At 35.6% G+C, this 10,847-nt stretch overlaps 2 protein-coding genes across 5 annotated transcripts; one reads left to right on the top strand and one right to left on the bottom strand.

Moving 5' to 3' along the window:
• Positions 1-1,655: 1,655 nt before the first annotated feature.
• On the bottom strand, positions 1,656-5,202 carry LOC123897373 (F-box/kelch-repeat protein At3g23880-like). Of its 4 annotated transcripts, none has more exons than XR_006805003.1 (3): positions 2,990-4,886; positions 2,293-2,572; positions 1,656-1,989 (listed from the first exon to the last, which is right to left on the bottom strand). XR_006805003.1 is itself a non-coding variant. In XM_045947973.1 (2 exons), exon 2 carries the CDS (start codon positions 4,646-4,648, stop codon positions 3,461-3,463), a length of 1,188 nt encoding a protein of 395 aa, XP_045803929.1. In that variant the 5' UTR covers positions 4,649-4,741; positions 5,066-5,202; the 3' UTR covers positions 1,656-3,460. The 4 variants fall into 4 exon arrangements, 1 of the variants encoding a protein (XP_045803929.1); XR_006805005.1 differs by having other exon boundaries at positions 1,656-1,985; XR_006805004.1 differs by having other exon boundaries at positions 2,310-2,572.
• Positions 5,203-8,866: 3,664 nt separating this feature from the next.
• On the top strand, positions 8,867-9,709 carry LOC123896318. Its single transcript, XM_045946724.1, has one exon. The coding sequence runs from the start codon at positions 8,867-8,869 to the stop codon at positions 9,707-9,709; it is 843 nt and encodes a 280-aa protein (XP_045802680.1).
• Positions 9,710-10,847: the final 1,138 nt, after the last annotated feature.

The raw sequence follows: 10,847 nt of genomic DNA, 5'->3' as shown, positions 1-10,847 counted from the left end.
TATAAACTTTGTCCTAAATAACTAATCTATTATTATCAAAGCTTATGAAAAAAATTAAAGATACTCAATTTCTATTTTAAATTTCTTGATGGAATTCTGTAAGCATAAAGCTAAACATGTATCCAATCCCATTGAAATAGCATCCAAATTTTTTCTCAGAAAATTCCAGGTCTCTGAGTAAATAAACTTAATATAATGTGTTTTCAAGCAGAGATCCCAACTGAGCACATAACATTTTAAGTCCTATTGGCATCCAAAACTAAAAGTTTAGTTTTTGCAGCTAAGAAACAGGTATAACTATTGTATCCAACACAAGTGCATTCAACATGAATAAACACCATAGAAGTTTAACCTCAACAAACATTAAAGGAATTGAGATAACCGAATTAAAAAAGAATAATCAATCGAAGCAAATCAATCACCACTAATTCAAGTAGCAGTCGACACAATTTGCAAAAGGTAAAAGTGAATAAATATATTCATGGGAATAAAATGACAGTTTCAGCTATTGAACCTAGTTACAATAAGGTTCACATTTAGGATGAAAGTAGTGTTATAGTATGAAATGCAACCAGCACACAGAAAGCCATTGAAAGATAATTAAAAAAAAAAACAGGAAAAAATCAGTGAAAGAAAGAGAGGAAACATATTTACCATTGGGATGGAGAAATGATGGAGAAGATTCTAGAATAACAATTACAGATAGACTACTTTTTAAAACATATATACTACTTTTTAAAAACGAGGTGATATCAAACTCTCGTGATAGACTTCTGAGTCCAGCCAAATCCAACCATTATTGGTGTTTTGAATAAAGGGATCCTTAAAAGTACCATCTTTAGAATTGTAAACAACCAAGTTCAACTGAGTATCCAGTAGCACTTTGTCATCCTCAGAAAGATAAAGTGCAAAAACAGAAGGATAACACCGAGATCTCTCATGTGAGGAACACGAAACAATTTAATCCAAGAATCGGTCTCGCTCATTGGCGCCATTCCCGAGTGTGACTACTGGCTAGTACCAAATGGCTGCCAATGGGAGTATATCTTAATTTTTTTTCCTGTTCTTCTGAATTGAGGTTCGGATTTTCGTCATATAATATTAACAATTTCAACATTTATAGGTTGAGTTATGATTTATGGATTGCTACTATATTTATTTTGATAGTTGTGAATTTAAATACATACAGGTAAAAGTGAATTGTACAATAAATTTAAATATAAAAATTACATTTAAAGTTTTTTTTCTTTTGGCTGTGGCTACAGTGCTTTTGGCGCAGTAAAGTAAGAAGGAAGTTTCTATTCAGAACAAATTATGATAAGTTTTCTGATATTATGGCACAACCACCAAGCCACGTCAATTTCCATTTTTTGATTTGTTTTTATAATTAATTGCAAGAGAAATTGTTGTACACTATTCATTATCAGAATACTGTGAAACAAAATGCTTATGATAAGTTTTTGAATGTTTCTTGAGACAAAATGGAGCAGGAAGATGATGGCGAGGTGGAACCTTTTTGAGGTTTCTCGTTTGAGGATGGGATGGTGTGCAATGTTGAATGTCCAACACTACTACTATAGGTCCAATATTGTAAAGCTTACCAATGCAGTGCAATATTGCTTCGTTTCTTATAATAACATGACATTGTCATAAACTTTGTTAATCGAAGTGATCATGACTTGAGATCAATTTTGTTTATCTCATAATGGCATACAAAAACAACACAAGTGTTATGTGAAAAGTGCTGATGAGAATATATTACACTATAGAAAATTGTTCTGAAGACAGAAAAAAATACAGTACAGAATACTAGTTTAATAGGCATTAAGTACTTTTTAATAGATGGGGCAGCAGGTGGCGTTGTTCCGCGGAAGGTATTGAAATCAACTTAGAATGTACTGGTGTGGACACAACCAAACCAAGCTTCTCTGAGAGCCTCACTTTGGATGCCAAATCCACATTTCATAATCTCTATTCTCTAGTGGCTGGCTGCAGAAAATAAGACTTACTAAGCAAGCCTATTTGAAATGTGTAGTCTGAGATATTATTTGCTGCTATTGCATCATCAACAATTTGTCAAAGAAGACTATATTGTGCCACATTGGTGAAACTGGAAAAAAGCATCAATACTTAAATACTCGACTGAGCCCTTTAAATACTCCAACGAACATTTCATAACACTCAGATGTGGGACTTAGACATCCCATAATACCCAAGTCCATATAGACAAGGAGAATGAAGGAATTGACTCACCATAGAAACAACAAATGATAGTAAGATAATTGAGCTTACCAACAAGTCTTTGGTACCTTCTTTGATCAGTAAATGGGTCTTCCTGTCCAGGGAGAAGTTTAACGTTAGGACCCTAGGAGAGTCAACCTCGAGAATGTCTGATACATACTTTCTTTGCGAAATAACTACACCGCAGTCCGAATGAGTTTATTTGTAACAAAGCTCAATGCATATAATCTATATGTCCCAGCTTGAGCATGTCAGGGGTCTAAGTATTGGATCCATAAGCCCATTAGTGTGTGTATGTTTCTTGAAGTCCCTCCTTATTAAGTAATGAACACTGATGTATGTTGAGCCAAAAGTTATAACAAGTGCAACCAGTCCAAATAAAATCTATACTACAAGTTTAACCTCAACAAACTCAAATTGCCTAGAGATTTAAGGAATTGAGGTAACGGAACTCAAAAAGAACAAATCTTTCAAGCAAATCAGCTACAACTAGTTCAAAGAGTCAACACAATTTTCAGAAGCCATAAACCTAGTTCCTATTTTCTATGATATCATAATATAAATGTGAATATATATTCACTTGAATGAAATTACAGTGTTGAAAAGCGCCATTGCAGTGTTGGCTATTATTGGCTATTGAGCCTAGCACCATTAAACAGAGAAATCCAACCTAAGCATAGTAAACAATGATAAAATAATCGAAAAATAACAGACAATTTCAGTGAGAGAAAGAGAGGAAACATATTACCATTGGGTTGGTGGAGGAATGATGCAGAATACTCTAGAATCACAATTCTTTACTTTTGGTTGAAATATGTCACTCTAACAATTGACAAAGAAACTTCACTTTGCTTCAGCAACACGCAATTTTGCAGCATACATCATAATATTTGTGTAGCCTTCGTCAACATTTTAACATACACACAAGTGACTGCCAAAGGGCATAGAACCTAATTCCCATCTTAGAAAACCAAACCGTCTAACAATATAATGATGTGCAGACAATTAAAGAACCAGCAAAAAACTCTAACTATCAAATAAATTAAACCTACACAACAATTTCTCAAGCAACATATTACATCAACTAATAGTGAACAATAATCCATGGTGTAGTTATGGAGTTATGGAGTTGAAGATTCCAGTAGATGACTCTTCATAAACCTAATGCACAAGCGGCATAACATGACATCTACATTATTAAATACAGCACATTCTACTATTAAGAACAAGGCGATATCAAACTTTCTTCGTAGACATTAAGGATCATTTTACTATTGATGTTTTGAAATTCGGGAGTTTTAAAAGTACCGTCTTTAGAATTATAAACAACGATCTCAAACTGCCACTCTAGCAACACTTGATCATCCTCAGAAACATAAGTTACTGTGGTGTAAGGACAAGACTCGAAATTTCCCATGTAAGGAATACGGAACAATTTAGTCCAAGAATCTTTATTTCCATACTCTTTCATAAGCCAAACATCTGAAAAAGTATCACTATTAGCAACAATGCACAAGCAATCCCTCACCACCCCTAACGTTAAAGTTTCCACCGTTACCGCTCCATAATTAGGCAGCACTAATTCTTGATAACATTCCTTCTCCAAATCGAGGGAAACAATGATCCATAAAGTATCCGAATCATTAGATGCCAACCAATTAATAGTTTCACTTTCACTAAGGAATCTTCCCGATGAATCAAAAGAGACACCAGAAGGAAAATCCTCAATCGATCTCCAAGAATTGGTGCCCAAAGTATGAACCTTGACATTATTATCATATACAGATTCAAAAGAACTAACAGCAACAACCTTGTAACTGTAACTATCATTGAAATTATCATAGCAATAGCCAAATCCATATTCAGTGCCACCCCCTGCTCGTTTTGGTTTCTCCAAAGAAGGCAATTTCACAAATTTCCTAATGGAAGGGTTCCACAAAAGAGCAAAGTGATTGAAACGTTGATAGAGTTCGAAACAGAGTATACCATGGCAAGATCCAACAAACGTATGGAAATGGGATGGATTGAGCAGAGGGTAATCTAGCTGTGTAGCACCGGCGGCAGCCGTGGCGGTTATTTCTGTAAAGACGGAGGAGAGAGGGTAACTCGTGATAACAAACTCGCGTGAGGAATTACGGTAGGTTAGGAGAAGGTGGTGGCGCGTGGTTGACACGCGGAGGTGCTTTTTGGCGAATCTAGGATCGGAGATGAGAGATTTCCAAGGCTTACAGACGGATTTGAGTTGCATGAGGAATTTGACTGGAAGCCTAGAGAGAATTTCTTCGACGATTTCGAATGGAAGAGTGGGGAGTGACGGTGATGTTAGGGTTTCGGTTGTTTCCTCCGTAAGAGGATTAGATGAAACGGCGTCGTTTCTGTCGTTATCGTTATCGCTGCTTGTCGCCATTTTTGAGTGTGGCTACTAATTTCTACAGTTGAATTTTTAATTAAATACTACTTACTCATGCCATTGAAACAAACCCTACTGCTGCAAAGAAACCTGAAACGGATGCTGAATTAATTACGATTAATTCAAATGCGACAAATAAGGAAACACATTCAATGGAGAGAGAAAATCAGTTTGGTCCTTGGCTAACGGTCAAGAAAAAAAATACGACTAATTCAAATGCGACAAATAAGGAAACACATTCAATGGAGAGAGAAAATCAGTTTGGTCCTTGGCTAACTGTCAAGAAAAAAAATCCTAGAAAGATCCCACCAAAAGTGCAACAATCAGATAACTCCAAATCAAATATGGAAGGCAATTAAAATAATAATAAAGACAACAAAACTGGTACGGAGGGTTCAAAAAATGCAGGCTTACCTCAAGAGAAAAATAAGAAAATTAATTCCTCCAAAATGCACTCTTCAAATGACAGGGCACTAAAAGCTTGTTTTCAACCGAATGAATGCGAACATGCTACTATTGAACGAGTCCGGAACAATACAAGAGGTAAAAACACGCAAAATAGGGAAATAAAAATCGCCACGCATAACACAATTAAGAAAAAACCCGTGGGAAAATATGCAGTTAAGGGAGCGACAAAACATCCCTCAAGTGTAGAGAGCAAGAAAATTGTTCAAACAAGCCAAGAGCATTATAAGAAGCATAGAAAAACAAATTTTGGAGATTATAAGAAGCATAGAAAAACAACAAAGGGAAGATCCTAATTTTCAAAATTTTACTAACAATCCATTCATGACACAGGTTTTTACACCGGATAAAGCATCAATAGAACTTGCCGAAAGGCTGAATAAAACAGCGAATGAGTGCTCTCGTTAAGATGAGACAATGGAAAATGCTATGGATATGGATTTAAATAGTCCAGCCAAAGAAGTGAAACAAGGGACAGAGTCTCGCACTACAAATGAAGATGGTTCTAAATGAATGGTCTTATTTGGAATTGTAGAGGAGCGGGTGGTCGCAACTTCCACTCTCTAATAAGAGATTATATGCGTATCCATAATTTTAATTTTACAGCTTTACTTGAACCTAGAATTAGTGGTATTACTGCTGATAATGTTATAAAAAAGATGGGCATACCAAATGGCACCAGAGTTGAAGCTAATGGTTTCTCAGGTGGGATTTGGTGCCTTTGGAAAGACAATTGTCCTAGCATCACTGTGATGTCTACGTCTCAGTATTTTATTCATCTTAAAGTGCAGTTGGATGCTATTAATTTTTTGTTTTTAACTATTGTGTATGCGAGTCCTAATGTAGGTCTTAGAGAATTTACCTGGCAAGAAATTCGCACTCTTAGTGCTTCAATTTCAGGGCCGTGGTGTTTAGCTGGAGATTTTAATATTGTTCTGTATGAGAGAGAAAAAATCGGCGGTGCTCCTATAAATAACCGCTCTGTTGCTTCTTTTGCTTCTTGTCTCTCTGATTGCAATCTTTTTTATCTTGGCTTTGCAGGTCATCCGTTCACCTTTCATCGCGGTAACCTTCACGAAAGACTTGATCGTGTGGTTTGCAACTCTGCTTGGCAACAAATGTTTCCCTCAAGCTCAAATGTTCATCTCCCACTCTCGAGTTCAGATCATTGTGGGCTTTGGTTTCGACCCCAACCTGATACAACGAGATGTCGCAAAAATAATTATTTTAAATTTTTAGGGTCTTGGCTTGACCACCCAGATTTTGATAATCAAGTGAGAAATTTTTGGTATATCTCATCTGATTGGCGGGATAATATGAACCGCACGTCTACAAATCTCAAAAGTTGGAACAAACAAGTTTTTGGAAATATTTTCAAACGTAAGGAGCGTATCCTCAGAAGGTTGGAGGGTATAAATAGGGCCCTTCATGATGGTCCTAATGATTGCCTTATTCACCTCAAAGCTGACCTTTGGGAGGAGTATCGCCAAATTACTCAGCAAGAGGAAAACTATTGGTTTCAACAAGCGAGGAGTAAATGGATAACCTTGGGTGAATCTACCTTAGTGAGAAGACGCCAAAACAAAATTGTGGCTCTCCAAGAAAATTATGATAGTTGGATTTATGATGAAGATACGTTGAAACAACATGTTGTGGAGTTTTATAATAGCCTCTACACAAGCCAGGGGCTGAATAACTCAAGCTTCACAACTATTTCTACATTCCCTGTCATTAGAGAAGGAGACTTTGAGCATATTGGCTCTATTGTTACCTCTCAAGAAGTTCGTAAAGCTTTATTTAATATGAAAAGTTACAAGTCCCCAGGACCCGATGGATTTCATCCTTTATTCTTTAAGAGCAAATGGGATATTGTTGGAACCTCAATTACAAAATTTGTTTCTGATTGTTTTAGCAACCCAAGCAAGATCAAAGAAGTGAATCAAACACTCATTACTTTGATCCCCAAGTGTAATGAACCAGCTAAAGTTACACATTTACGTCCTATTGCTCTTTGCAATGTTATTTACAAAGTTGTAACTAAAGTGGTGGCTCAGAGAATTAGATCTATCCTTCCTTATGTTATTTCTAATAATCAAAGTAGCTTTATTCCAACTAGAAGTACTAATGATATTATTCTTGTTTTGCAGGAAGCTATACATAGTTTGAATCAGATGCATGGAAAAAAAAGGATTCATGATTCTAAAAATTGATATGGAGAAGGCATATGATCGGATCGAGTGGAGCTTCATCAAAGAAACGTTGGTTCTTCTAAATATCCCTAATAATATTCGATAATTGATCCAACATTGTATTTCATCCGCCTCTATGAGTATAAACTGGAATGGAGAACCCGCTTCTAGTTTTAATTCCTCTAGAGGGCTTAGACAGGGAGATCCTCTTTCCCCTTATCTTTTTGTTCTTGCTTTAGAAAGATTGAATCATTTTATTCAGGATAGGGTAAATGAAGGTAGATGGAAACCATTATATTTTGGTAGAGGAGGAGGTCTTAAACTTTCTCATATCTGTTTTGCCGATGATTTAGTCCTGGTGGCTGAAGCAAATATGGATCAAGTCATTCTTATCAAAGATACTCTAGATAGATTTTGCTTAAATTTTGGTCAGAAAATTAACTTTAATAAATCTAAAGTTTTCTTCTCTAGGAATATGGTTGATTCTGTTGCTACTATGCTTAGCCATGGTCTAGGAATTGAGAAAACTCGTGATATAGGAATGTATCTAGGTGCCCCTATGATACATCAACGAATTTCTCGCAATTCTTATACTTTTATTATTGATAAAATGTGAAAGAAATTATCTACTTGGAAAGCTAATAATCTCTCTTTTGCAGGAAGAGTAACTTTAGCGCAATCTTCTTTGTCTTGTATTCCAGGTTATGTCATGCAAACAACAAATATTCCCGCTTCAATTTGTGAAGAAGCGGAGAAAATTTGTCGAGACTTTATTTGGGGTTCAATCAATCAACACCGTAAATGTCATCTTATTTCTTGGGAGAAGATTTGTCATCCCAAAGAGGAGGGTGGTCTGGGTTTTAGAAATCTCCGGATTTTGAACCAAGTTTATAAACATAAATTGGCTTGGAAAATGGTTGCGGATCCTGATAAGCTTTGGGTTCAAGTTATGAGAGTCAAATATAATTGTGGTTTCTTGTCTACCCCTAATATTATTGCTCGAAGTAACTCTTCAAACATTTGGAAAGCTATTGTTAAAGCATGGGAGCATGTCAACCCTCACATCAGATGGGTGATAAATGATGGTCATGGAACTCGTTTCTGGAAGGACATTTGGATACCAAATTGTGGTGTCTTGGAGGATCAATACTCAAACCTTATTCTTATGGGTGAAATCGAGTATTTTGTATCTAGTTATGTGATTGACGGGGATTGGAATTGGAATATGTTGGCCACTCGTCTCTCAGAGTCTATTTGTAATTTGATTGCAAAATTGAAGCCACCTATTGTCGGAAATAGTGATATTCCCAATTGGAATATGTCCACGGATGGAAATTTTAGTATAAACTCAGCTTATAAATTTCTTAGTAGTAATGATAATGATAATACTAGTGTTAGTCCTTTGTTTGATCAGGTTTGACAGTGGCAAGGTCCAAATAGGATTCGCGCTGTTCTTTGGAAGCTAGCCCATGGATCATTACTGACAAATGCAGTCAGAGCACACCGCCAGATGACAACAGATGATACATGTCCCAGATGTCAATCTTACCCGGAAACCATAATGCATATGCTTCGAGATTGTGAGGACGCTCAAAACTACTGGAACCAGTTCATCACGGAAGATAATTGGGCCAAGTTTTTCAGTCTTGGCTTGTACGGTTGGCTGGAATGGAACATCACTACTAAACATATTGGAGCTAGCAACACGGATGGGCCTACTTTTTTTGGTGTTTCGGTTTGGTCTCTTTGGAAGGATCGCAATAAACTAATATTTTCTAGAGAGACAGAGCTTGCAACGCATCTCACTTCAAAAATCATAGACATGGCTTATCAGATTGTAAAAGAGATGAAGTCCCCTCTTGCATCTCGATCTGTAAACCCGTGCCAGAAATACATGCATTGGTCAAAGCCTCCTCCTGAGTTTTTCAAAATAAATACAGACGGATCGTATGTACATGGTCATGCGGCTTGCGGAGGAATTATCAGAAATCACAATGGAAACTTTGTTAAAGGTTTCATGTGTAAGCTTGGGTCAGGAAATGCTCTCTTTGCAGAATTAAAAGGAATTCTCCTTGGTCTTCAGATAATGAGAGAGATGCAACTTACAAATGTCATTCTTGAAACAGATTCCATACATGCCATCAATATGATCCAGAATCGTCATACCTCCATTTTTCATCTCCAACCTCTACTCCGAGAGATCATAAACCTTATCAACCTCTCAGGGTCGACTATTCGTATAAATCACATTCATCGTGAAGCAAACACTTGTGCCGACGCTCTTGCTTTAAGGGGTCATCAAGCGGATTTTTCCCCTTCTATGTTAGATGTTATTAGTCCTAGTATTAATTTTCTTTTTGATAAAGACTTAAGGGGAGCTTGTTCCTCTGTAGTCGGTCCTTAGTTTTTTTATATTCCTTATCTTATAAGAAAAAAAAATATAAATCAATTATATTATATTTATTTGGGTTAATAAACCGAGTAATTCATATGCATAGGAATCAAAAATATTTATTTTCTAATTTATTTTTATCAAATTTATATAAACATGAAAGTACAAACAATCCTACAAATTACAGAAAATTTATTTAATTATAAACTACATTTGAAGTGGTATTTGTAACGTTGTCGTTATCATCAACGACTAAAATCTTTAAACCATTTCTCGATGTGACTCTTGACACAGTATAACTGACCATATGAAAATATTGATTGCGGAAGATACACTTCAACATTTTTCAGTGACGGACACCGACTCTTGTTAATAGTCATGGCAAATAAAACAGCGATTGAAAACTGCCGACTTTGAAATTTGAAAGAAATTTTAACGTCAGATGGTGTTAAGGATAATTTGAGAATAAAAAATTTGTCGCCTATATTGCTTCGTGATATTATTTTTCCTTCTATAATAAATTGTCTCATCCTTGTAACAATAAACCGAAATCTATTGCACAACTCATGAGATTGATCCATATTTCTCAATAACATAACTGAAACTCCAACTTTCAATTTTAACTTGTGATTTGGAAGACTCGAACAGACAATTGTATTTAAAAATTCGGGAGTGTGTATATCATCCACTATGACCAAATTGATTCCGCACAAAGACTTAATTATCCTATGAAGTCTTTCTTAAATGATTGATGATAATTGATTATGCAAGAAATATCGATCAACATAACCATTAACGTGAGTCAAAAGATTTGTTCCAAATTGTAATATTGTTATATGCTTAACACTTTGATGACATAATTTTAATCACAATTGATTGATATGTTATAGTAGTTGAAAGACTTTATTCTAAGCAAGTGATCAGAGTTCGATTATTATGGTTGACAAATTTCTAATTTTTTTAATAAAGCTACGTGAAAACAACACACTGCCAAGCAAACTTGACGCACGCAGGATTAAACTGATGTACAACACCTGATTTTTTTTTTGTTAACTTATGTTAAGCGACCTCCTAATCAATAGTAATTTTTTTTGCTTAAAAAGAAAAAACGAAATCAATAGTCTTTTTTCAAGATTTGTGTTTTTTTCTT

The sequence above is a fragment of the Trifolium pratense genome, linkage group LG7, assembly GCF_020283565.1.
Source record: "Trifolium pratense cultivar HEN17-A07 linkage group LG7, ARS_RC_1.1, whole genome shotgun sequence".
Taxonomy (NCBI): Eukaryota; Viridiplantae; Streptophyta; class Magnoliopsida; order Fabales; family Fabaceae; genus Trifolium; species Trifolium pratense.
The sequence above is the reverse complement of the archived record's forward strand: the minus strand, read 5'-3'. Positions and strand labels throughout refer to the sequence as shown.

Excerpts from the sequence above, each read along its gene's own strand:
- LOC123896318 (XM_045946724.1), top strand. The coding sequence starts at position 8,867 with ATGCATATGCTTCGAGATTGTGAGGACGCTCAAAACTACTGGAACCAG.
- LOC123897373 (XM_045947973.1), bottom strand. The coding sequence starts at position 4,648 with ATGGCGACAAGCAGCGATAACGATAACGACAGAAACGACGCCGTTTCA.